At 46.0% G+C, this 27,581-nt stretch overlaps 1 protein-coding gene across 1 annotated transcript in view; it reads right to left on the reverse strand.

Moving 5' to 3' along the window:
• The window catches only part of LOC147108244 (solute carrier family 12 member 2-like), a 315,116-nt gene that overhangs the window by 230,561 nt on the left and 56,974 nt on the right, over nt 1-27,581 (reverse strand). Inside the window, exons 5-14 of the mRNA XM_086004787.1 lie at nt 24,882-25,021; nt 23,861-23,971; nt 22,569-22,680; nt 18,824-18,951; nt 17,760-17,844; nt 12,184-12,338; nt 9,833-9,940; nt 9,215-9,338; nt 8,404-8,505; nt 1,217-1,372 (exon numbers count right to left, since the gene is read on the reverse strand). Of these exons, the coding sequence (XP_085860913.1) occupies nt 1,217-1,372; nt 8,404-8,505; nt 9,215-9,338; nt 9,833-9,940; nt 12,184-12,338; nt 17,760-17,844; nt 18,824-18,951; nt 22,569-22,680; nt 23,861-23,971; nt 24,882-25,021 (1,221 nt within the window). The remainder of the gene's footprint in view (nt 1-1,216; nt 1,373-8,403; nt 8,506-9,214; nt 9,339-9,832; nt 9,941-12,183; nt 12,339-17,759; nt 17,845-18,823; nt 18,952-22,568; nt 22,681-23,860; nt 23,972-24,881; nt 25,022-27,581) is intronic.

The following is a 27,581-nucleotide window of genomic DNA, read 5'->3' on the forward strand; positions in this document are numbered from 1 at the left end:
GGGTATCAGGGAGTTACTGTGTGAGTTACAGGGACAGTCAGGGTATCAGCAAGTTACTGTGTGAGTTACAGGGACAGTCAGGGTATCAGCGAGTTACTGTGTGAGTTACAGGGACAGTCAGGGTATCAGCGAGTTACTGTGTGAGTTACAGGGAGAGTTAGGGTATCAGCGAGTTACTGTGTGAGTTACAGGGACAGTCAGGGTATCAGCGAGTTACTGTGAGTGAGTTACAGGGACAGTCAGGGTATCAGCGAATTACTGTGTGAGTTACAGGGACAGTCAGGGTATCAGCGAGTTACTGTGTGAGTTACAGGGACAGTCAGGGTATCAGCGAGTTACTGTGTGAGTTACAGGGACAGTCAGGGTATCAGCGAGTTACTGTGTGAGTTACAGGGACAGTCAGGGTATCAGCGAGTTAGTGTGTGAGTTACAGGGACAGTCAGGGTATCAGCGAGTTACTGTGTGAGTTACAGGGACAGTCAGGGTATCAGCGAGTTACTGTGTGAGTTACAGGGACAGTCAGGGTATCAGCGAGTTACTGTGTGAGTTACAGGGACAGTCAGGGTATCAGCGAGTTACTGTGTGAGTTACAGGGACAGTCAGGGTATCAGCGAATTACTGTGTGAGTTACAGGGACAGTCAGGGTATCAGCGAGTTACTGTCTGAGTTACAGGGACAGTCAGGGTATCAGCGAGTTACTGTGTGAGTTACAGGGACAGTCGGGGTATCAGTGAGTTAGTGTGTGAGTTGCAGGGACAGTCAGGGTATCAGCGAGTTACTGTGTGAGTTACAGGGACAGTCAGGGTATCAGCGAGTTACTGTGTGAGTTACAGGGACAGTCAGGGTATCAGTGAGTTACTGTGTGAGTTACAGGGACAGTCAGGGTATCAGCGAGTTACTGTGTGAGTTACAGGGACAGTCAGGGTATCAGTGAGTTAGTGTGTGAGTTACAGGGACAGTCAGGTATCAGCGAGTTACTGTGTGAGTTACAGGGACAGTCAATCTTTCAATCAACCCAATCTGTACATGGACATTCAATATACTCAGTTCAGTTCATGAATATCTTTCCTCTTCAAGCAAGAGGGAGAGGAGTTACGGGTTACGTGTGACAGAGTAATTAAGTTTGATTCTGGTACAGGAGGCCAGTGTGAAACCAGGCACGTTAACCGTTTATTGCACTTGGATACCTAGCTGTCCCAGCTCCCACGTCTCTTACCTGGCTTCTTGTAGGTAACGTAAATGTAAAGGCTGAGAATGATGGCGCAGGTGAGCAGCGCAGCCTGCCAATTAATGAGGAACATCACTCCACAGCACAGCCCCGCTCCAAAGAGAGACACCCACAGGTTGTAATACTTGAATGCAGGCCGCCAGCCTGCACAAAAGAAAGACAGACATTTCCCCTAATCGTGGCAGTTTACAAAAGAGCTAAGGGAACGTTTTAGGTAAAGTTCCATAACACACCCATCTCCTTTTTTAGCTTGTATCGGCTTGTAGAAGGATATGCTGATAGGGTTAGAGGAAGAGGTGTGAAAGGAGGCTCGTGTGGAGCATAAACATCTGCATAGACCAGTCGGGGCGAATGGCCTATTTCAGTGCGGTAAATTCTACTTAATTCTATGTATCAGAGGAGACCCTGTACAGCAGTAACAAGAAATGGCTGGCATGGGGTTAGAATGGCAAGATCCAGCCCAACAAACCCCCTCAAATTCTCTTAAATGTTGCTGATAAAGTGGATATTCAAAATAATATAGTCTTTTTCAACTTTCAGAAAGCTTTTGACAAAGTTCCACATGAAGATTTATAATTAAACTAAATAGCACAGCAATTTTAAGAAACCAGCTAAAAAAGTAGGATAAGTGCTGAGTGGAGACCCACAGTGTATTGATTTCTTTGTGGGTTCAATGACGAGACATTTATGAAAGAGAATGTCTTTTAATCTAAAGTCTGTTCAACTCTTTATACAGCATTACAGGAGACACCATGCTAGTGATCCATCTAAAGCGAAAGCAAAACTAAACTCAACTCTGCCTCTGTCACATGCCCTCTGCTGGTCAGGCATAAGTAATCAATCAGGCAAACATGCTGGTAAGGTATCATAATCAAACAGGCAAATACCATCACTATTTGCTGATATCATTACATCTCCCTTTCTTAAAACAAAAGTATTTTACTTTTAACCTACAACATGTTTTCTTTGTATTAATCTGCATTTTAACTGTAACACTTAATGAACTTACATTATCATTATCATGATCAAGGTTTTTTAACCTTGCTTTGTGTGTTCACATGAAATTTGTAAATACACTAGAACTTGAAGAAAGAATAAGATAACATTACTTCCTTCTATAGCAATAGTCCTTAAATTTGCTCAATGAGTCTCTCAGGAGGCTTCACGTGTCTTGAGGATTTTCTGATTGATTGTCCTTGAATCTGAGTTGTTGCCTCAGATGATGGTTTCTCAGCTGTGTGATCAGGTTGTTCAACAGTATCAGTCTTTTGACCTGCTGTGTGATCAGGTTGTTCAACAGTATCAGTCTTTTGACCTGCTGTGGCTGGTCCCATGAGAAGATCCCGACGATTTCTTCTCAGAACAGCACCCTCATCTGTCTGAATGGTGTATGATCTTGGTTGAACTTCACTCAGGACAGTTCCCTTCTGAGTCCATATGTTTGTTTTGTCTTTGAACCTTACTTGGTCACCAGTGTGGAGTTCAGGTAGGTTTTGTGTTCCTCTGTCATAGTAGTACTTTTGCTTTTCTTTCTGTTGTTCTTTGAACTTCCTCACTTTCTCCCCCTCTTTTGTTTTCAGGAGGTTCTCCGGGATGGGTAGGTTTGACCTTAGCCGACGTCCCATAAGGAGTTGGGCTGGTGACTTACCACACTCGAGCGGCGTCGTGCGGTATACAAGCATGCTCTGGTAGAAGTCAGTTCCACTGTCTTTTGCCTTGTACATCAGTCTTTTCACTGTCTGGACCAATTTTTCCACTAGTCCATTGGGCTGTGGAAAGTGAGGACTTGACGTTGTGTGGACAAAGTCCCACTCTTTGGCAAAGTGTCGGAAACTTGCATTGTAAAACTGGGGTCCGTTGTCTGTGAAGACCTCGCTTGCCACGCCATGTCTGGAGAATATGGCTTTCATACATGTTATCACAGCATCTGCAGTGGTGGTGTACAGTCTACAAACCTCTGGATACAGGGAGTAATAGTCTGTGACTACAAGATAGTCCTTCCCTTGACATACGAATAGGTCAGCGCCTACCTTCTGGTAAGGTCTGTCTGGTGCTGGGTGTGGCTTTAGTGGTTCTACCGGATTGCTTGCTCGATATTTCAGGCATATTGTGCAGTTTGACACCTCATTTGTCACATCTTGGTTGATTCGTGGCCAGTACATCACCTCTCGTGCTCTTTTCTTACACTTTTCGATTCCCAGATGTCCTCCATGGATCCTTTTTAGCATCTCTTTTCTCAGACTCTTTGGGATAACTATTTTACTTCCTTTGTAGATGATGTCTTCGACCACTGATAGTTCCGCCCTGCAGTTCCAGTACTCTGCCATGTCAGGTGAGCAGTCTTGCTTCATGTTGGGCCATCCATCCAAGATGCTTTTCCTCAGTAGTCTCATTGTTTCATCTTTGTTTGTCTCAGTCTTTATGAGCTCCATTTTTGCATCTGCTATGGGCAGTGCACTTGTGATCATGTCTACGTAGGCGTTCACTTTTTCATCCATTTTGGTGTTTGCGGGCTCTCTTGGGTCAACAGCTCTGGACAACGTGTCTGCTGTATACATCAGCTTACCCGGTGTGTACGCAACATTCAGTGTATAGCGTTGCAGCCTGATCATCATTCTTTGTATTCTAAGCGGACAGCTATTTAGTGGCTTTTGGAACAATGCAATCAAGGGCTTATGGTCAGTCTCTACACTGATTGCTTGTCCTGCCACAAACTGGTGAAATCTTTCACAGGCGTATGTGATGCTGAGCAGCTCCTTTTCTATTTGAGCATATCGCGTCTCCGCGTCTGTCATTGAGCGCGATGCATATGCAATAGGTTGCCAGTAGTCATATTTTTGCAGAAGAACGGCACCGAGCCCACTCTGTGATGCATCTGATGATATCTTGATGGGTCTCGCTGGGTCATAAAACCTCAGAACTGGTTCCTCTGTGAGCAGTTTCTTTAGATCGCTCCATGACTTCTCATGCTCATGATTCCATTCCCATTCTATGTTCTTTTCAGTTAGTCTTCTCAGTGGCACCATCTTTTCTGAGAGGTTGGATATGAATTTACCCATGTAGTTGATCATTCCATTAAACCTCTGCACGTCCTTTTTGCATTGTGGCTTTGGCATATTCTCAATGGCGGACACCTTTCTGGGATCTGGTCTGATGCCCTCACTGCTAAGGATATCTCCCACGAATGTCAGTTCTGTCACCCCGAGCTGGCATTTCTCTTTATTCAGCTTCAGGTTTGTTTTCCTTGTTGCTTCCAGCACTTTTTTCAGTCTCTCGTCATGCTCAGTTCTCGTGGTTCCCCATACTATGATGTCATCCATTGATGTATCAACTCCCTCCAGGTGCTCATAGATCATATGGATAGTTTTGTGATACACTTCAGGAGCTGAGGCAATGCCAAATGGTAACCTTAGGAATCTGTATCTGCCAAATGGACTGTTGAACGTGCACAGTCTTGAACTTGCCTCATCCAATTTCATCTGCCAAAATCCTGATGATGCATCTAACTTGCTGAAATACTTTGCATTTGCAAACTGTGACATGAGTTCCTCACATGTAGGAAGCTTGAAGTGCTCTCTCTTTATTGCTCTGTTTAGATCTCTTGGATCCAGGCAAATTCTGAGCTTTCCATTCTTTTTGTCCACAATGACGAGGGAACTCACCCACTCAGTTGGCTCATCTATCTTCCGAATCACATTCAGGCCTTCCATCCTGTCCAACTCTGCCTTCAGTTGCTTTTGAAGAGCAAACGGAACTTTTCTGCATGGATGTATGACCGTTGGCATACTTTTATCTACTCTGATCGTGTGTTCTCCTGGAAGGCAGCCTAGACCCTGAAATAGGTCATTGTACTCTTTCATGAGTTCATCATAGACTGTTTCTCCTTCGCTTTCCACAACGAGGACTCTCTTTACCAGGTTCAGTCTCTCACAGGCTTTTAAACCTAGTATGGCTTGCACATCCTTTGGCACCATGATTAATGCTAGCGTGTGCTCTCTGTCCTTGTGTGTCACTTTGACAATGCATCTTCCTTTCACTGGTATATCAGTACCTGAGTATCCTGTCACTTTCACTTTTATTCCATGTATCTTTGGTCTGGGTCTAATTTTCTTAAAATCAGTCTCTGATAGCACATTAACTTGTGCTCCAGTATCCAATTTAAATGGAATATGTATGTCATTCACTTTTAGTGTCAACATCCAGTCTCTTTTTTCTTCTTTGTTTTCAGACACAACATCTACATTGAACTCCTCTATCTCACTTTCATCTACTGTATGGACCTTGCTTTGTTGCACTTGGTTCTTGCAGCAACGGGCATAATGGTTGTTTTTGTTGCAACTATTGCATGTTTTACCATATGCTGGACACTTTCTTGGTGGATGCTGTGTACCGCATCGACCACATGACTTTCGATTGCCCCTTTCATTTTCGTTCGCTGGCCACGCCTCTTTTTTCACATTGGCGCTCTTTTTGTTAAACGGTTTGTATCCGTTCATTCTCACTGCATCCACGTTGCAGTTACTGTCACTGAACAGTTCCTTTGCCTGCAACTTCACAGTCTCTGTAGCCCTACACAGTGCTATGGCTTTTCCCAGGTCTAGATCTTGCTCTCTTAGCAGTCTTTCCCTTAGACCATTATCTGGAATACCACACACCAGTCTGTCTTTTATCAGCGAGTCTGTCAGTCCCCCAAATTCACATGTTTTGCTTCGGTTTCTCAGTTCAGTCACATACTGATCAATAGTCTCACCTGTTTTCTGTACACATGTGAAAAATCTGTGCCTCTCAAACGTCACGTTACGTTTAGGTATGCAGTAGGCCTCAAACTGTTCCATTATTTTATCCAGCTTCATTTTGTCTCCATCAACAGCGAATGTGAAGTTATTATACACCTCCAGCGCTTCATCACCCACGACATGTAAGAACACTGACGCTTTCCTTTTGTCACTTTTCTCGTCAGCTCCGATTGCCGCTATATACAACTCCAAACGTTGTTTGAACCTCCTCCAATTTTCAGCCACATTACCTGTCAACTGAAGCTTTGCCGGTGGGTGTAAACCTTCCATTTTTCACTTCGTTAGCTATTCTTCAAAGGTAAGTAACGATGTTCTCTTTTGGCTTGCTAATATGTGGAGAGCTGATTTAACTTCAGATTTTTCCTCTTCATCTCTTTCAATCACCTTCTGACACCATGTATTGATTTCTTCGTGGGTTCAATGACGAGACATTTATGAAAGAGAATGTCTTTTAATCTAAAGTCTGTTCAACTCTTTATACAGCATTACAGGAGACACCATGCTAGTGATCCATCTAAAGCGAAAGCAAAACTAAACTCAACTCTGCCTCTGTCACATGCCCTCTGCTGGTCAGGCATAATTAATCAATCAGGCAAACATGCTGGTAAGGCATCATAATCAAACAGGCAAATACCATCACTATTTGCTGATATCATTACACACAGAGGTCAGTTCTTGGATCCCAAAACACACATAAGGGCACTGGAGAGGGTGCAGAGAATAGCAACAGGTCTGATCCTGAATGTAAAAGGGTGAGTTTGGGATAGAGAAAGGAAACCAGGAAGGTAGGAGCAGAAGAGATTAATTCAAATTAGAGAAGAGTAAGTTTAAAACAGATCTTAGGAAGAACTTCATTGCTCAAAGAGAAATGTTGGGAACAATCTGCCAGTGAGGATAACAGAGGCAAGGAGATTGGGACATTGAAAGTGCAGCTGGTGTTATAATGGGCACTGGAGGGATGGGCTTCAATGGTAGAGTTCGTACACTGGAGAGATAAGCTTTGATGGGCCTTGCTTGCCCCTGACTTATGCACCAGTCTTCTCACCATCTACCTCAATCCCTTCTTTCTCAAAAAATACATCTAATTGTCTCTTGACACCACTTGAACTGTCGTCCTCAATATCTGTCCCTGGTAACCTATTTCAAACTTGATTACATAAAAACACTAGAATTAGGAGAAGTAGGCCATATGGCCCCGCGAGCCTGCTCCGCCATTCAATAAGAACATGGCTGATCTTCGACTTCAACACTTTCCCGCCCGATCTCCATATCGCTTGATTCTCCTGGAGTCCAAAAATCCATCTATCTATCCTTTGGGTGACGTCCCATCTTACTCCTAACTTCCTCAGTTTTAACATTGTACCTCTGGGATTTGAACAACTGAATCTAAAGATGCAAGAAGTGAAGAAATTCTGAAGAAACAGCACCGCTGTGAGAGTTTACTCGTTGCAACTGTAGGAAGCTGCACCAAAATAATCGCTAGAATTTGAGTCATTATGAGGGTCAAAGAACAGCAACTCACTTGCTCTAATCAGACTTTTTTTTCCAGTACTCCCCACCACACACTAACTACACCTGCTTTACACCCAACTGGCCTTGACTGAAAAGGCCAGCAGAGTGCTGCTCCCAGCGACTGCCTCTCCTCTTCCAAGCAGTTTGTGAGTCGGATGCAGAATACACGGCTGTCCGTGTCTTAACTCGCACCAAGTCCCATTCGCCCATCACCCTTGTGCTCGCTGACTTACATTGGCTCCCGGTTAAGCAACGCCTCGATTTCAAAATTCTCATCCTTGATTTCAAATCCCTCCATGGCCTCACCCCTCCCTATTTCTGTAATGTCCTTCAGCCCCACAACCCCAAAGGTATCTGCGCTCCTCTAATTCTGCCCTCTTGAGGATCCCTGATTATAATCGCTCAACCTTTGGTGGTCGTACCTTCTGTTGCCTAAGCCCTAAGCTCTGGAATTCCCTGCCTAAACCTCTCCGCCTCTCTACCTCTCTTTCCTCCTTTAAGATGCTCCTTAAAGCCTACCTCTTTGACCAAGCTTTTGGTCACCTGCCCTAATTTATCATTATGTGGATCGGTGTCAAATTTTTTGTCTTAAAATACTCCTGTGCAGCGCCTTGGGATGTTTTACTACGTTAAAGGCGCTATATAAATACAAGTTATTTTTGTTGTTGTTGTTGGATAAGGGCGGGGCCTCCTAACAGCACGTCCTCTGTCCCGTCCCAGGTTTGGCTGAGGTTGGGCAATTGTCTGAAGGCTCCAAAGAACTTTTCACAATCGTCCTACGTTCTGGTGCGCTATTTTTCTAAATTATGGGACCAATCAATAGGGGCAATATTTGCCTGTAACTGTAGCCGAGTCACCATTCCATACCTGGGGATTTGGCCAGTGAAGCATGAAAGCAGGAGAAGTTAATCAGGGCATAAGATGCCAGGAAGATGTTGGAAATTATGGGCGCGATTGTGTTCAGTTCGGCTAAAAACAGAGGAAAGAAAAAATTCAGGTTATCGCCTTATATCAGTAAACAGCAACAGACCTCCTGTGGGACAAAAGGGTAACTGGGAACAGGATGAAGATTAATTCATGATCAGATAATGAGAGATCTGATTTCCAGGCCTCTGTGTATAAATTAATTTCCTTTATGCAAACCAATGTAATCTCACTAAGTGTGGGTTATAATTATAATGATGCAAGAGGCGTATTCCTCCCCCCTGCATCCTCACTGGCTCCGACTCGAACCCATTCTTTCCCAGGACCTCCGAACTGTGGAACTCCCCACCTCCCTGAATCTTCTCTTCCTCCCACAGTCTGTAGGCTTTTGAAACCCAAGCTTGATATCACCTAATGCCTACTTCCTGATCTACCACACCTGCCCTCCTACATAAGGACGCTGATCTGATTTTCAGATGATTAAGTCCAGCCAGCAGTTTCTGAAATGGATCTGAAGTCACTTTCTCCCCATTTGCTAGTTCAGTCCCCTCTAAACCAACCAAGCTGAAACTTGTTCTTTACCAACCAATTTGTTTCCTGTAATTAGGGATTTGATCATTGGAGGAACATGATTTGGAGTTTTCTGATTTCCCAAACTTGTATGGCTAGTAGCCATAGCAACACCCATACGCTATCACATTGTGACCTGAGGGGTTCAGTCCAAACAATATAAGCCAATGAGGGTCTGACTCACCAATCAGAATGAATGCCAGTGCGATGACGAATGTTAGAAGGTAGCCTCTCAAAGGCTCCTTATTCTTCCCATAACCAACTGAAAAGAAATGGAGTCCTGGGTAAATCTTATCCTTACACAGCGCCTAGGAGGAGAACAAACAAGTTTAAACAGCACACCTCAAACATATTCAAAAACCAGGCTGCTTGGGTCAAAGTGAAATGAGTTTCAGAATTCTTAACGCATTCAAAGGCCAAATGGGCACAATTGTTTGTGAATTTCTCCTGGATAAAGAACCATAAAAAGTGCCCAACAGTGTCACCCCCATGGATACTAACCCAGGTAAGGAGCTCTCCATAGTGCACAGTGCAAAATGGAAAAAAACGGTTATGAGCACAAATCAAACAAAAATATATTGGACCTGAAAATAAAATCTGTTCTGTTCTTAAACATAATCAGTACATGCATGCAGATTTTTTGCACATACAATTCATTGTGAGCGTGCCAATCATTGTGCGCATCCCATTCATTCTGTGTGAGCCTCCCATTCACTGTGAGCCTCCCATTCATTGTGCCGTGCCAAACACGGGCATGTCAGGAAGCCATCAGCCAAATCCACAGTCCGCCTGTTTTGCTCACCTGAAAGACCTTTGGCGCACTGACAAGAGACGCTAATGCTGAGGAAAGGGTGGCCAAGAAAATGCCTGCGGTAATGAGGGGTCCAAATCCAGAAAACATTGTCATAACCTCATTTGGAACAAAAAGTGGCAGAAATTAATTAGAGTAATGAAATATTGAGGGCAACATTGTGGATAGGGATTGTGTCACAAAGTTTCCAAAACCCACAAACAAAAAACAGCTGGAAAATCACAGAAATCACAGAAACCCCACAGTGCAGATAGAGGCCATTTCGGCCCCTCGAGCCTGCACCGACGCATATCCCACCCGATCCCCGTAACCCCTACACCAACACATATCCCACCCAATCCCCGTAACCCCACGTATTTAATCCCCCTAACACTAAGGGTCAATTTGTCATAGCCAATCAACCTAACCCGCACATCTTTGGACTGTGGGAGGAAACCGGAGCACCCGGAGGAAACCCACGCAAACACGGGGAGAATGTGCAAACTCCACACAGACAGTCGCCCGAGGCCGGATTCAAACCCGGGTCCCTGGCGCTGTGAGGCAACAGTGCTAACCACTATGCCACCGTGCTGCCACTATGCCACACAAAATGTTGTGGAGACAATCAACAACTAGTGATTGCAATTACAAATGGACACACAAACCTCAAATACTAAAGTTTTACCATACAGTGCTCACTCTGGCACAAACCTACCGGAGAATAGTTCAGTACTTAGTAAAGTCCACTTTCCTTTTGTTTGTGAATTTTGTGATCATTAAGGTGAAAGATGTTAGTGCTGGGGAATAGTGTCCCCATTAAGCACTCCTTGGTCAGGTACAGCACAGGTTAGATACAGAGTAAAGCTCCCTCTACATGGTCCCAGGTCAGGTACAGCACAGGTTAGATACAGAGTAAAGCTCCCTCTACATGGTCCCAGGTCAGGTACAGCACAGGTCAGATACAGAGTAAAGCTCCCTCTACATGGTCCCAGGTCAGGTACAGCACTGGTTAGATACAGAGTAAAGCTACCTCTACATGGTCCCAGGTCAGGTACAGCACAGGTTAGATATAGATTAAAGCTCCCTCTGCATGGTCCCAGGTCAGGTACAGCACAGGTCAGATACAGAGTAAAGCTCCCTCTACATGGTCCCAGGTCAGGTACAGCACAGGTTAGATACAGAGTAAAGCTCCCTCTACATGGTCCCAGGTCAGGTACAGCACAGGTTAGATACAGAGTAAAGCTCCCTCTACATGGTCCCAGGTCAGGTACAGCACAGGTCAGATACAGAGTAAAGCTCCCTCTACATGGTCCCAGGTCAGGTACAGCACAGGTTAGATACAGAGTAAAGCTCCCTCTACATGGTCCCAGGTCAGGTACAGCACAGGTTAGATACAGTGTAAAGCTCCCTCTACATGGTCCCAGGTCAGGTACAGCACAGGTTAGATACAGAGTAAAGCTCCCTCTACATGGTCCCAGGTCAGGTACAGCACAGGTTAGATACAGAGTAAAGCTCCCTCTACTCTGACCTATCAATGTGCCTCAGCCCTAAGCTCAGAAGAGCACGCCCTACTGTACCAGTGTAATGTTTGTACATTTCCCATCCTGTTACCACTGAGCGAGATTGCCAATTTAGCATCACAGGTTTGTCCTGTGGGCCCGTACCAACTGGAAACTGTGTCAAGACATTCGAACAGACAGAGGAGAGTTTCATCCCCTCTGTCTGGGCTGGATTTGAACTCGTGTCCTAGAGGTGAAAGGACAGTGTCTAATCCACTGCACCATTCAATCCCCCAGTGCTAGCCTCAATGCACGAGATAACCATTGGTAACTGTTTACAGGTAGAGCACAGCCCTCATTCAACCTGTGGAGGTTCAGCCTGCAGCACTCCGTGGCCATACAAACTGAAAATTGAAATGTTTCTTTTGTAACAGTTCTCCCTTTTGTTGTTCATACCCCTTTCCCTCTCACCCAGATTACTCAGTTTGGTTGTTCCACTGAGATAGGTCAGGGACACATTGCATTGGAGCCACACAAACTAATCCAGGTTAATCTGTGCCAGTTTCCAGATATCAATTCAGAGACACCCAAGCTGTGAAAGGTTAGTACTGACTGGGCACCACTGTACTTTATACCCTCCAACACACACGCACACACACACACCCCCCATACACACACACACACACACACAGACATGCAGGCACACCTATACACAGACACACACCATGTGCACAAACACATGTACACACAGACACACATGTACACACAGAAGTGCGCGCACACACACACACACACACACACACACACATACAGAGTTCCTGCTCCTTTAAATGAACCATTAATAAATTCCATCTGGTCACTCACCTGAAAGTTATTGACCAGACCATACTCACACCTTCTCTCCGCACAGGGAGTAAAGTTAAACCCGAGGGTGCAGGCCGCAGTGAGACAGTCGCTCCCTGCACCAGGAGCCAGGGCGTCAGTCAGGTTCCCCGTAGCAACACGCACAATGCAGGAGGCTGATAAAAAATGCAATGTGAAAAAGGAGAATAAATAATTTTTAAATACATGTTAATGTTTAAAGATAACCAATAACCAATTTTAAAAGCTCAGAGGGGTAAACTATCATCTTCAGCGCTTCCAGCGCAAAGCCTCACATCAGGAATTTGAGCACTACCCCAGAATTTTCTGTCCATTAAAATTAATACACAGAAAATCGTCGGGTTCTGCACCCTAGTTCGAGGTGTACACTCCTAGCATGCAGCATTCTGCTTGAAGGAGCACTAAAGACCAAAAGTTGCCCCTAAGAGAGAGAGAGACAGTAAACTCCTCTTCAACGTTGATGCTGCCTGTTTCTCTCTCTCTTGAGGTCATTTTGATTTTGTGTGAGTGTCAAACGAGTGATAGCGAATCAGCAGCCGGTTTTACACCTCTCCCGATTTTTATTTCCATTGACTACAAAATTATCCGCTCTCTCTCTCCCCTTCAGTGTCTGTATCTATCTCTCAGTCCCTCTCTCTGATTGTATGTTTCTCTTTCTCTCTTGCTGTCTGTGTCTCTCTCTCTATGTGTGTCTCTTCCCAGTGCCCTCTCCTGAATGTCTCCCATGACTATTGCTGGGTATCAGAGGCAAGAAGAACAGATCCTGGAAGTCTGAATGAGTACAGGCAGCCTGCAGAGAGAGCATAATAGAGGGAAACAAAGAGATAGATAATGAATGAGTTGGTAGCACGGCAAGTAACGGAGCTGAATTCATGATCTGTGTGGGTGCCTGTAACCCCGAGAATCTCCAGTGATCTTACACCCAGCAACCTTGATCATATATGTGTATAGTCACTCAAGGAGGCCTCTCCAAGTCAACCAGGTCAATCACAAGTGGCACCACCAAGGTCCTGGTGAACTCTGCCCCTTGAAACGCCACCCATAAGAACATAAGAAATAGGAGCAGGAGCAGGCCATTCGGCCCCTCGAGCCTGCTCCACCATTTAATGAGATCATGGCTGATCCGATTTCGGCCTCAACTCCGCTTTCCTGCCTGCTCCCCATAACCCTTGACTCCCCTGTTGCTCAAAAATCTGTCTATCTCAGCCTTGAATATATTCAATGACTCAGCTTCCACAGCTCTCTGGGGTAAAGAATTCCAAAGATTCACGACCCTCTGAGAGAAGAAATTCCTCCTCATCTCCGTTTTAAATGGGCGACCCCTTATTCTGAGACTATGCCACCTCGTTCCAGATTCCCCACGAGGGGAAACATCCTCTCAGCATCTACCCTGTCCAACCCCCTCAGAATCTTATATGTTTCAATAAGATCACCTCTCATTCTTCTAAACTCCAATGAGTATAGGCCCAACCTTTCCTCATAAGACAACCCTTCCATCCCAGGAATCAACCTAGTGAACCTTCTCTGAACTGCCTCCAATGCAAGTATATCCCTCCTTAAATAAGGGACCAAAACTGTACGCAGTACTCTAGGTGTGATCTCACCAGCGCCCTATACAGTTGTAGCAAGACTTACCTACTTTTATACTCCATCTCCCTTGAAATAAAGGCCAACATTGCATTTACCTTCCTAATTACTTGCTGCACCTGCATGTTAACTTTTTGTGTTTCATGTACGAGGACACCCAAATCCCTCTGCGCCGCATTTCTCCATTTAAATAATATTTTTCTTTTCTATTCTTCCTACCAAAGTGGATAACATCACATTTTCCCACATTATACTCCCTCTGCCAAATTCTTGCCCACTCACTTAACCTATCTGTATTACTTTGCAGACTCTAAGGCTGCGATTTTGTGCTTCGAGGCGGCTTAGGAGCGGGTCAGCTGCCTTCCGGGTTCCAGTCCCGCCCCCAACTACATCCGGCCCACAGACGTGATTTTACATCAATTGGCCCTGCCGGCCTGCCGGCCAATTAAGAAGAAGCCGGTGTCAGATGACGTCATTTGATGACGCGTCATCTGGCATTTTGTTTTTAAAAGGGACCACGCACAATTTTTTTTGACAGTTGATTTTTCAGTGTTTGACAGCATTGAGGTGCTGCAAACACTGACAATCACTGTACAAAGGTGAGCTCTTGCACCCAGGCTCCCCAGTGACTCCCTCCTTAGGCTAGAACAGATGGCAGCTACAGGTGAGGTTACAGAAGCGATCTGTCACTGGCGAGAGAGGTTTTCCCAATGAGGTGGGACTACACATACAATTCAAAACGTGTTACCTACAGAAAAGTCAAAATACATTAAAAATGAATTTCCCAACATTTTCTTACCTCTGAAACTCACCAGTGCATCCTTCACACCACTTCTGCAGCTGTCATCAATGCATAAACATTACAGCAGACTCACAACACGCCACACTTACCCGGCGTGGTGTCCCGACTTCGGGAAGCCCGCAGTAGAAGTGTCAAAATTGGAAAAAGCTTGTTAACTGCCTGATAAGAACCTGTTAACAAGCAGTTAAGTGGCTATAATCCTCTTCCCGCTGCTAGGTGTCGGGTCCATGTGCAAATCGGGGACCCGACACTTGGGAAGATTGATTGGAGGCGGGTTGACAGCAGGTTTCCAACCCGCTGTCAATCTTTGTGATTTTGCCAGATGTCCCGCCTCCAAACTTGTCCCGAGCGCCAGCAAAATTCCGGCCTTTATGTCCTCCTCACAACTTGCTTTCTCACCTATCTTTGCATCAGCAGCAAATTTGGCTACAATACAGTTGCTTCCTTCATCCAAGTCATTAATATAGATTGAAAATAGTTGAGGCCCCGGCACTGATCCCTGTGGCACCCCACTAGTTACAGATTGCCATCCTGAAAATGACCCATTTATCCCGACTCTCTGTTTCCTGTTAGTTAGCCAATCCTCTATCCAATCTAATATATTACTCCCAACACCATGAGCTCTTATCTTATGCAGTAACCTTTTATGTGACACCTTGTCGAATGTCTTTTGGAAATCCAAATACACTACATCTACTGGTTCCCCTTTATCCACCCTGCTCGTTACCTCCTCAAAGAACTCTAATCGATTTGTCAAACACGATTTCCCTTTCATAAAACCATGTTGACTCTGTTTAATTGTATTATGATTTTCGAAATGCCTTGCTACTAATTCCTTAATAATAGATTCGAGCATTTTGCCAATGACAGATGTTAGGCTAACTGGCCTATAGTTTCCTGCTTTCTGTCTCCCTCCTTTTTTGAATAAGGGCATTACATTTGCGGTTTTCCAATCCGCTGGGACTTTTCCAGAGTCAAGGGAATTTTGGAAGATTACAACCAATGCATTCATTGGGGGTGATTTTCACTCAGAAGTCGGGAAGGAGGCGGGACTACAACTTTCGGGGTTGTAGTCCCGCCTCCATCGAGATGCGGCCAATCCACGCGATTTTAACTTGATTGACCTTGTTGAGCCCGCCCAGCGGGCTCAGCAGGCCAATTAAGGGCCACCCGGCAACAGGTGATGTCACAGACTGAAATTTCAACTATCAAGACGTTTTGACAGATGAAATATTAGTGTTTCACAGCTGTTTGAAGCTGTCAAACACTGACAGTGTTACTTCTAACCTGAGTCCTTCTACACAGGCTCAGTTAGAAATCTCTCCGGCACAGAAAGCTGCAGGCTGTCACTTTTGACAGTTCGCAGCCGTTCTGCTTTCTGTGCCGGTTAGATAATGGACTCCCGAAACCTAGAGGAAGGAAGGCTAAAAAGGTAAGTACAGGTAATTTAAACTTCTTTACACAATTTAGACACACCAAACACACTTACCTTTGCACTCATGCACCCATCACTCACCTGAACACCGACATCTCGACCCCTCCAAGTCCTTCAACCCGACGGCCCGACTCCTCTAACTTGGCGTGGTTTGGAGCCCCCCCACACGCCTCCAATCCCGACTCCACGGGTCAGTTAAAATCGAGGCCATTATCTCTGTAGCCACTTCTTTTAAGACCCTAGGATGCAGGCCATCAGGTCCAGGGGACTTGTCAGCCTTTAGACCCATAAGTTTGCCTAGCACTTTTTCTCTAGTGATAGAGATTGTTTTAAGTTCCTCCCTCCCTTTTGCCCCTTGATTTTCTACTATTACTGGGATGTTTTTAGTGTCCTCTACTGTGAAGACAGATACAAAATATTTGTTCAATGCCTCTGCCTCTGCCATTTCCTTGTTTCCCATTATTATTTCCCCAGTCTCGTCCTCTAAGGGACCACTTTAGCTACTCTCTTCCTTTTTACTTACTTGTAGAAGCTCTTACTGTCAGTTTTTATATTTCTTGCTAGTTTACTCTCATAAGCTATTTTCTCCCTCTTTATTATTTTTTTAGTCATCCTTTGCTGGTTTCTAAAATTTTCCCAATCTTCCGGCCTACCACTAATCTTTGCAACATTGTATGCCTTTTCTTTCAATTTGATATCATCCTTAACTTCCTTGGTTAGCCATGGTTGGTTCATCCTTCTCTTTGAGTCTTTCTTTCTCACTGAAATATATCTTTGTTGAGAGTCACAAAATATCTTTAAATGTCTGCTACTGCTTTTCTACCGTCTTACCTTCTAATCTATTTTCCCAGTCCACTTTAGCCAACTCTCTCCTCATACCTTTGTAATTGCCTTTATTTAAATTTAATACTCTAGTTTCAGACTCAAGTTTCTCACCTTCAAACTGAATGTGGAATTCTAACATGTTATGACACTCTTCCCTAGAGGATCCTTTACTATGAGCTCATTAATTAATCCTGTTTCATTACACATTACTAGATCTAAAATAGCCTGTTCCCTGGTCGGTTCCACAATGTATTGTTCCAAGAAACTGTTCCAAATACACTATTAACTCGTCCTCAAGGCTGCTTTTGCCAATTTGATTTGTCCAGTCTATATGAAGATTAAAATCGCCCACAATTATTGCAGTACCTTTCTTACAAGCCCCCATTATTTCTTGATTTATACTCTGTCCTACAATGTAGCTACTGTTAGGGGGCCTATAGACTACTCCCACCAGTGACCTCTTTCCCTTACTATTTCTTACCTCCACCCAAATTGAATCTACACCTGGAACTTCCGAGCCAAGAACATTTCTCACTATTGTAATGATCTCATCTTTTATTAACAGAGCTACCCCACCTCCTTTTCCTTTCTGTCTATCCTTCCGAAATGTCAAATACCCCTGAATATTCAGTTCCCAGCCTTGGTCACATTGCAACCACGTCTCTGTGATGGCTATTAGATCATACCAATTTATTTCTAATTGTGCCGTCAATTCATCTATCTTGTTACGAATGCTGCATGCATTCAGATAAAGAGCCTTTAATTTTGTCTTTTTATCACCCAATTGGATAAAGAACGGCACGTGGTGTGAGGTCTACATGGAGGGACATGATGCGGGGGTGGGTGGGGGGGGATGTGTTAGAAACTGAGAAGATGTTAAAGCATAAAATGTTGACAGAGATAATGTACCTGCAGCAACAGCCACTCCCAGGTATGTAACAGATGTAATGAGAATGGCCAGCATTGTCCCCTTGGGAATAGCAACCTGTGGTTCCTGGAAACAATTAAACAAAGGAATCAAAATGAGATGAAGAACAATTCAGCACACGGCTTCCTGTTAATTAGAAACCTACTCCCTGCTGGCACGTGTGCTGTCACTGCGTCATTTACCAGCGGTGTCCGTGGGCATCGGGATAGACCCACAGTTCACAGTGGCGGTAACTGGCAGTGCTGCTCCTGACATCAGCGGTCCAATGCTCCCCCTGCTGTCTGTGTGAAACCAAACCAAACTTTGAAGGTTCCCCTTTTTTAAGTTTCTACGGTACTGCCAAGCTGACAAATAAATCAGGCTACATTTGAGCAGCTTTGGAACAGTTAACTGCCAACTGTGATTGGCACCGACTCTGCAATAAAATCCTCCACCTCCTCTCACTGGGAAATTAATACCCAATACAGTCTGCACAGGGAGAGCAGCCTCTGTTCATCAATACCCGATACAGTCTGGACAGTGTAAACAGGGGAGAGCAGAGGCTCTGGACAGTGTATAAACAGGAGAGAGCAGGAGCACTGGACAGAGGAGAGCAGAGGCACTGCACAGTATAAGCATGCTTCCCTCTACACTGTCCCATCAGGTACAGCGTGGGTTAGATACAGAATAAAATTCCCTCTATTCCTGCCCAAAGAAGAGAATCCCTTACTACAGTAACGAGATATATTTGACTTAGGGCAACCATCGTACGACCTGTGGGTCAGATTGCTAATTAAGATGCACGAGATTGGGACTGCCCCAAAGTCACTAACAGCCAGCAGACAGTGGAGGCATTCAGCCCATCAGTCTGGGCCGGATTTGAACCCAGATTCCAGAGTTAATTTATCTTTTACTCCCGAATTGTTCGAGTTCACTTCTGCTGTTGGTCGTGTTGATCTGCACAGTGCACTTTATTGAGCAGAAGCCCCTCATTGTGCCTGCTTACGTTAGCTCTGTGTTGCAAATTGCATTTAGTCCCAGCGCAGTCTGTTCATTAAACACTTACTTGTAAATCTCCAGAAATATTGGCTCCTGCAAGAATACCAGTTGCTGCCGGGAAGAAGATGGAAAAAATGGAGAAGAAATTCTCCTCGGCCTGAAAATCAGGTCTAAAGTTCTCCAGAAAGATCTCAGCTATAAAAATGATGAAGAATGTTTAGTGGAACAGGAGTGGATTAAACAACAGGCGACAACCCCAGCTCATTGCTACCATTGAATATATTAAGAACCTCAAACTTATCTCCCCTCCCCGCCTGAAGGTTCTGACTCTAGCCAGCTGCTTCCTCAAGCGACCAATCATTATGTGCACCCAATGTCAAACTATTCTACCACTGGGGCATTTCAGCCAAGCCCGATCTCGTCCTCATGCGACATTACACGCGCTGTGCAGCAGGAGTCCCCGGGTCGTCATCAGGGACAGGAACCCTGGCTGAATTTACCTATCTCCATAGCCATGGGGCACTGAGGCTAATTGTAGTGTCCCTGACTGAGAGCAGCTAACTCAGCAAAGACTAGAGGCAGAAGCTGGGACCTTCCTAGCCTTTGAGCGCACCAGGTGGTGCATTTGTCCACTGGGCCATTGAAGATTGCACGCTTAGGAAAGGTTTTTTTTTTCAAATCTAAAAATAATGAGGATACAGTGAGCAGCGCGCCCTAAGAGTCAGGCCCAAGGCCGGCCTGAAATTGGGCCTTGTCCACATATTCAAGGTGAGATGCTGGCACGTGTCGCACCTCCACAGTGTCCCACACTCCACGGTGAAGTGAATCTATTGGACCCCACACTCCACCGTGAGTGAATCTATAGGACCCCACGCGCCACAGTGAGGTGAATCTATAGGACCCCATGCTCCACGGTGAGGTGAATCTATAGGACCCCATGCTCCACATGGAAGTAAATCTATAGGACACCACTTTCCACGTTGAGATGAATCTATAGGACCCCACGTTCCAGAGTGAGGTGAATCTATAGGACCCCGCACACCACGGTGAGGTGAATCTATAGGACCCCACACTCCACGGTGAAGTGAATCTATAGGACCCCACACTCCACGGTGAAGTGAATCTATAGGACCCCATGCTCCACAGTGAGGTGAATCTATAGGACCCCATGCTCCACGGTGAGGTGAATCTATAGGACCCCATGCTCCACGGTGAGGTGAATCTATAGGACCCCATGCTCCATAGTGAGATGAATCTATAGGACCCCACGCTCCACGGTGAGATGAATCTACAGGACCCCATGCTCCATGGTGAGATGAATCTATAGGACCCCATGCTCCACGGTGAGGTAAATCTATAGGACCCCACGCTCCACAGTGAGGTGAATCTATAGGACACTGCGCTCCACTGTGAGATGAATCTATAGGACCCCACGCTCCACAGTGAGGTAAATCTATAGGATCCCACGCACCACATTGAGGTAAATCTATAGGACCCCACGCTCCATGGTGAGGTGAATCTATAGGACCCCGTGCTCCATGGTGAGATGAATCTATAGGACCCCATGCTCCACAGTGAGGTGAATCTATAGGACCCCACGCTCCACAGCGAGGTAAGTCTATAGGACCCCACGCTCCACGGTGAGGTGAATCTATAGGACACTGCGCTCCACTGTGAGGTGAATCTATAGGACACTGCACTCCACTGTGAGATGAATCTATAGGACCCCATGCTCCAGTGAGGTAAATCTATAGGATCCCATGCTTCACATTGAGGTAAATCTATAGGACCCCACGTTCCTGAGAGAGGTGAATCTATAGGACCCCACGCGCCACTGTGAGATGAATCTATAGGACCCCACGCTCCACAGTGAGGTAAATCTATAGGATACCACGCTCCACATTGAGGTAAATCTATAGGACCCCACACTCCATGGTGAGGTGAATCTATAGAACCCCGCACTCCATGGTGAGGTGAATCTATAGGACCCCATGCTCCACAGTGAGGTAAATCTATAGGACCCCATGCTCCACGGTGAGGTGAATCTATAGGACGCTGTGCTCCACTGTGAGGTGAATCTATAGGACCCCACACTCCACAGTGAGGTAAATCTATAGGACCCCACGCTCCACAGTGAGGTGAATCTATAGGACACTGCGCTCCACTGTGAGGTGAATCTATAGGACACTGCGCTCCACTGTGAGATGAATCTATAAGACCCCATGCTCCACAGTGAGGTGAATCTATAGGACCCCATGCTCCACTGTGAGGTGAATCTATAGGACCCCACGCTCCACAGTGAGCTAATCTATAGGACCTCACGCTCCACTGTGAGGTGAATCTATAGGACCCCACATGCCACAGTGAGGTAAATCTATAGGACCCCACGCTCCACTGTGAGGTGAATCTATAGGACCCCACGCTCTACAGTGAAGTGAATCTATAGGACCCCACGCTCCACGGTGAGATGAATCTATAGGACACCGCGCTCCACGGTGAGATGAATCTATAGGACCTCACGCTCCATGGTAAACTAAATCTATAGGACCCCACGTTCCACGGTGAGGTGAATATATAGGACACCACACTCCAGTGAGGTGACTCTATAGGACCCCACGCTCCACGGTGAGATGAATCTATAGGACCCCATGCTCCAAGGTGAGATGAATCTATAGGACCCCACGCTCCACGGTGAGATGAATCTATAGGACGCCGTGCTCTACAGTGAGATGAATCTATAGGACCTCACGCTCCATGGTAAACTAAATCTATAGGACCCCACGTTCCACGGTGAGGTGAATATATAGGACACCACACTCCAGTGAGGTGACTCTATAGGACCCCACGCTCCAAGGTGAGATGAATCTATAGGACCCCACGCTCCACGGTGAGATGAATCTATAGGACGCCACACTCCACAGTGAGGTGACTCTATAGGACCCCACGCTCCACGGTGAAGTGACTCTATAGTAACCACACTCGCTTCTCCACATTTGTAGTGTGGTTTGATTACAGCGTATAGTTTAACCTGACTAACACATTGTAAACAGAGTTACCAACCCTCCAGGATTGCCCTGGAGTCTCCAGGAATGAAAAACTAATCTCCAGGACTTTATGTAATGGAGGAGAAAAATCATGGGGCAATAAAGTAAGTGGTTTTTTTTAATTTTCTTTTAACACTTCTGTTTATTAGTTAAAAAAACATTGGAGATGGAAAAAAAAGGCAGTTTGACTGACAGTGAAGAGCCATCCAATCAGGTAATGAAGAGTCTATTCACTTTCCGATTGGCATAGGAAGGCGGTGTACAGTGAGGATGGACATGTTGGTGGACCAATGGCAAGAGGGCGGGGGCGGTGCGGTTGATGACATGTGATGAAACCGCCATGAATATGTCCAACCAGAGATGGTAACCCTAATTGTGAAAAATAAACACAACATATTCCAGACCTAAACTGCCTGTACTTTCAAATCATAGTAAAGTTGCTCCTGGGGTTTGGGCTGTGATATTTTGGGAGCTTCCTGCGTGTTGAATAGATTCATTTCTTTTACCCTGTGACTCCTTTTAAACTGTGGTTTTTCAGTAGCCCCTGATTTGGGTAAGTTAAAGGGAGTGTAGTATAGTTACCAGTACAGGTAACAAGCAGAACAATTTGGGCTTGTGCATCATGATGGTACCCAAATCACCGAGCTGGTCCCGAGGAGAGTGTCTGCACAGCAACAGGGAGCAAGCATTGTTCCTGACGAGTGGGCCCTATTCCACCTCGCCCAGTTACACACCCAACAAACAGAGATAATCACAATATATACCAACCTTGGTAATTGAAAAATCCTTTGGATTTCTTCTCCTCATCACTTGGCAGGAAAGTACCAATAATGAAATTGCCAACAGCGATCACCAAGATTGCAAGAAGAACAACCTGGGTCTAGATCCAGGAGACAAGCCACAAATTACTCAACTTTTCACAGTTTAAAACAGCAGTCCTTGAGGTTTGGGCTCAACTTTCCTGTAGTCATTAAGGTGCATGGTCAGAAGCCTGGGAATGGAAGATGAGGGCACCAGTTATTCAGTGTAGGATTGGAGGAGGTTAGGGAGGACACCAGTGACTCACTGTAGTGTATATATATAATAATACCATAGGGGGGAATTTTGCCAGCCCTGGGGAGGCGGGTATGGAGGCGGGACTGCCAGGAAAATGGCAGAAACTGGGAGCAGGGACCGAACCCGCTCCCAACCCGCCTCCGTGCCATCTTCCCGGGAGGCGGGTCCCCAAGTCGCGTAGGGACCCGTCTCCTCGAGGCGGGAAGGGGATTACAGCCATTTGACAGGTCGTTAACAGGCAGTTTTGAGGCTTACCCCCATTTTACCCCTGCAAGTGCGGGCTTCCCGACGACTGCGAACCTCGCCAGGGTCAGCGAGGCGAGCAGTGGGTCTGCGGGGGTGAGAGGGATCGAAAAGTCCGCTGTGGAGGTGAGTCATGGGTGCAAGTGTGGAGCGGTAAGTATGTGAGGTGAGTGTAAAGTGTCGGAAAAGTTTACTTACCTTTGTTTCTTCCTGCAGGCTTCAACCCTTGGGGATCCGGAGCTGCCTCGTCTCAATGGCAGAGATGACAGAATGGCTGCTGCATTCTCCGATGCAACAGCCATCTGATTTCTGCTGAGGAAAGAGGTTTGGTGAGTCTTCAGTACAAGGACTCACCTTAGAACAGAGATTGTCAGTGTTTGACAGCTTCTCAAAGGTGTCAAACGCTGTCATTGATTTGTCAAAAATTTTTGACAGATGAAACGTCCTCTGTCACCGGCTTTGTCAATTGGCTGGCTAAGCTCGCAGGGCAGGCTTAACAAGGTCAATCAAGGGAAAATAGCGTGGGTTGGCCGGACATCGTTGAGGGCTGAACTAAAACCCAAAAACCAGCAGTCCTGCCCCCAACGCGCCCCCATTGACAAAATCCAGCCCATTTTGTGTTAGGAGGAGTGAAGATGCTGCCTTCTCAAACAAAACCTGCCCAAGCGTTAGAAAATAAGGAGTAACAGAACAGCATGAAGCAGGAAGCCAACACGAATCATGCAATTAGCCAGCTCTGCTTGCGTTAACAGGGCCTTCACCTTTGCCTCCCATTCCATTCCTGCTGCCGAGATCCCCAGGAGAATCATCACGGTAATGGTGCCAATAATGCGAACGTCGTTCATTTTATCCACCATGATTGCTCCATGCGCCTAGCAAAAGGAGATCAGACAGAAAGGAACACATGGAATCATACAGCACAGAAGGAGGCCATTCAGCTCATTGTGCCTGTGCTAGTGCTTTGAAAAAGCTATCCAATTAGTCCAACTCCCCAGCTCTTTTGCTATAGCCCCACAAATTTCTCCTTTTCAGGTATACATCCAATTCCCTTTTAAAAGTTTTTATTAGATCTGCTTCCTCCATCATTTCAGGCAGTGCATTCCAGATTGTAACAATTACCTGCGTAATAAAATTTCTCCCCATTTCCCCCCTGGATTTTTTGGCAATTATCGTAAATCTATGCCCTCTGGTTACCGACACTCCTGCCAGTGGAAACAATTCCTCCCTATCTACTCTATCAAAATCCCTCATACCCCTCAACCCATCAACCTGCCATTTACACGGTTTTTCCAAGGTTTCCATGGTTCTTCCACCAAAGTTATAATGGATAAGCAGGAAAACACCCATGGAAATTCACCCCAACTTCTCTTTCCTTCTTCACACATGCGCTCTAACAGGGGTCACTCTATAGAGACCAGTACTGGGAACTGTTGCCGCTCCCATTGATGTCCCGGCAGAAATCAACTAATACGGGTTCCACAAGGACCCAAGGGCCATTCTACCTAGGCGAGGCTAGAGCGAGTGTCAGCGAGTCAATCAATCATGGGTGGCATCATGCCAAGCCTGATCCTGACTTGGAGCTACATCTGCACACACTCTTTTGATTGGGAGCAGGAAGCCCTTGGCTTTTTTCTTCCCTCCAGTCCAGGGGCACTAAACTGACTGTTGCAGCCCTTTACTGTTCCCCTGTGGTTTCCTTAAAATGGACTAATAAAAGTGACTGAACAGAGCGATATGGTTCCATTGTAACCAGAGAATGCGAGATGGTAAATCGGAACTTACTGACATCAGATCACCGAGAGCCTCGGCAAACCCCACCACGTACATAGCCACCGCCACCGCATTGGCAAACGCAAAGATGAGACCGATGGAACCGCCAAACTCTGGTCCTAAATTGCGGGAGATCAGGTAGTACGCACCACCTGCAGAGCAAGGGAGAGGGGATAAAACACACTGAAAACACATGGAACTAAACCAGTGCCGGTTTTAGATGTTAAAGCTGTGATAACTCAGGCTTTTCAATAAAGAAGGTTCCAAATCAACTGTGTAGAGTCCAAACTCTGAGTTTTTTAACACCTGAATGTTAACAGCCAAGTGCCCGAGACAAAGGGCTTCTTATCTCCAATCCTTAATAAAAGTGACTCCCCTCCAAATCTCCAGTTACACAGGTGAATCCAGGACCGGAAAAGGACTCTGCTGTCCATCTGGCCAGTCCCTTCATCACATTCTGCATAAAGTAGTAAAATCTAAACTGTCCACATCTTCCCTCTTCTAAGCTTGAGCCCATGTCCCTGGTTCTACAGTTTATGACAATCTCAAAATATAATATCAGAATCCCCACTGAAAGCTCTTCGTACTTGTTGTTGGAGGTGAGAGTGGAGGGGGCAGGGGAGAGGGGTTCAAGGAGTGGGTTGGTAGTGGAGAAAAGAAGCAATGGGTTATCTTTGCTCTCCGGGATGATCCTAGAGTAGGGAATGATTTTGGCAAAATGGAGTGAGGCCTGACAGCACTTCATGTGGTCCAGCCAGATCGGCTGATGCACCCTTTGGACTTGAGGGAGCGAAGATAGGGGCGGTACCAGGGGAGATGACCAAGTTGGGAGAGAGTAAGGGTATTACTGGGGACAGCGCATCAAAGGTTGAGGTGAGGGAGTGATCAAGAACATAAGAAATAGGAGCAGGAGTCAGCCATTCGGCCTTTCAAGCATGCTCCGCCATTCAATAAGATCATGGGTGATCTTCTACCTCAACTCCACCTTCCCGCACTATCCCCATAGCCTTGATTCCCTTAATATCCAAATATCTATCGATCTCTGTCTTGAATGTACTCAATGACTGAGCATTCACAGCCCTCTGGGGTAGAGGATTCCAAGTATTCACAGCCCTCTGGGGTAGAGAATTCCAAGTATTCACAGCCCTCTGGGGTAGAGAATTCCAAGTATTCACTGCCCTCTGGGGTAGAGAATTCCAAGTATTCACTGCCATCTGGGGTAGAGAATTCCAAGTATTCACTGCCCTCTGGGGTAGAGAATTCCAAGTATTCACTGCCCTCTGGGGTAGAGGATTCCAAGTATTCACTGCCCTCTGGGGTAGAGAATTCCAAGTATTCACTGCCCTCTGGGGTAGAGGATTCCAAGTATTCACAGCCCTCTGGGGTAGAGAATTCCAAGTATTCACTGCCCTCTGGGGTAGAGAATTCCAAGTATTCACAGCCCTCTGGGGTAGAGAATTCCAAGTATTCACAACCCTCTGGGGTAGAGAATTCCAAGTATTCACTGCCCTCTGGGGTAGAGAATTCCAAGTATTCACAGCCCTCTGGGGTAGAGAATTCCAAGTATTCACTGCCCTCTGGGGTAGAGAATTCCAAGTATTCACTGCCCTCTGGGGTAGAGAATTCCAAGTATTCACAGCCCTCTGGGGTAGAGAATTCCAAGTATTCACTGCCCTCTGGGGTAGAGAATTCCAAGTATTCACTGCCCTCTGGGGTAGAGAATTCCAAGCATTCACTGCCCTCTGGGGTAGAGAATTCCAAGTATTCACAGCCCTCTGGGGTAGAGAATTCCAAGTATTCACTGCCCTCTGGGGTAGAGAATTCCAAGTATTCACTGCCCTCTGGGGTAGAGAATTCCAAGCATTCACTGCCCTCTGGGGTAGAGAATTCCAAGTATTCACTGCCCTCTGGGGTAGAGAATTCCAAGTATTCACTGCCCTCTGGGGTAGAGAATTCCAAGTATTCACTGCCCTCTGGGGTAGAGAATTCCAAGTATTCACTGCCCTCTGGGGTAGAGAATTCCAAGTATTCACTGCCCTCTGGGGTAGAGAATTCCAAGTATTCACTGCCATCTGGGGTAGAGAATTCCAAGTATTCACTGCCCTCTGGGGTAGAGAATTCCAAGTATTCACTGCCCTCTGGGGTAGAGAATTCCAAGTATTCACTGCCCTCTGGGGTAGAGAATTCCAAGTATTCACTGCCCTCTGGGGTAGAGAATTCCAAGTATTCACAGCCCTCTGGGGTAGAGAATTCCAAGTATTCACTGCCCTCTGGGGTAGAGAATTCCAAGTATTCACTGCCCTCTGGGGTAGAGAATTCCAAGTATTCACTGCCCTCTGGGGTAGAGAATTCCAAGTATTCACAGCCCTCTGGGGTAGAGAATTCCAAGTATTCACAGCCCTCTGGGGTAGAGAATTCCAAGCATTCACTGCCCTCTGGGGTAGAGAATTCCAAGTATTCACAGCCCTCTGGGGTAGAGAATTCCAAGCATTCACTGCCCTCTGGGGTAGAGAATTCCAAGTATTCACTGCCCTCTGGGGTAGAGAATTCCAAGTATTCACTGCCCTCTGGGGTAGAGAATTCCAAGTATTCACTGCCCTCTGGGGTAGAGAATTCCAAGTATTCACTGCCCTCTGGGGTAGAGAATTCCAAGTATTCACTGCCCTCTGGGGTAGAGAATTCCAAGTATTCACTGCCCTCTGGGGTAGAGAA

This window comes from Somniosus microcephalus, chromosome 13 (assembly GCF_052327205.1).
Source record: "Somniosus microcephalus isolate GS21.2 chromosome 13, FLI_Smic_1.0, whole genome shotgun sequence".
NCBI lineage: Eukaryota > Metazoa > Chordata > Chondrichthyes > Squaliformes > Somniosidae > Somniosus > Somniosus microcephalus.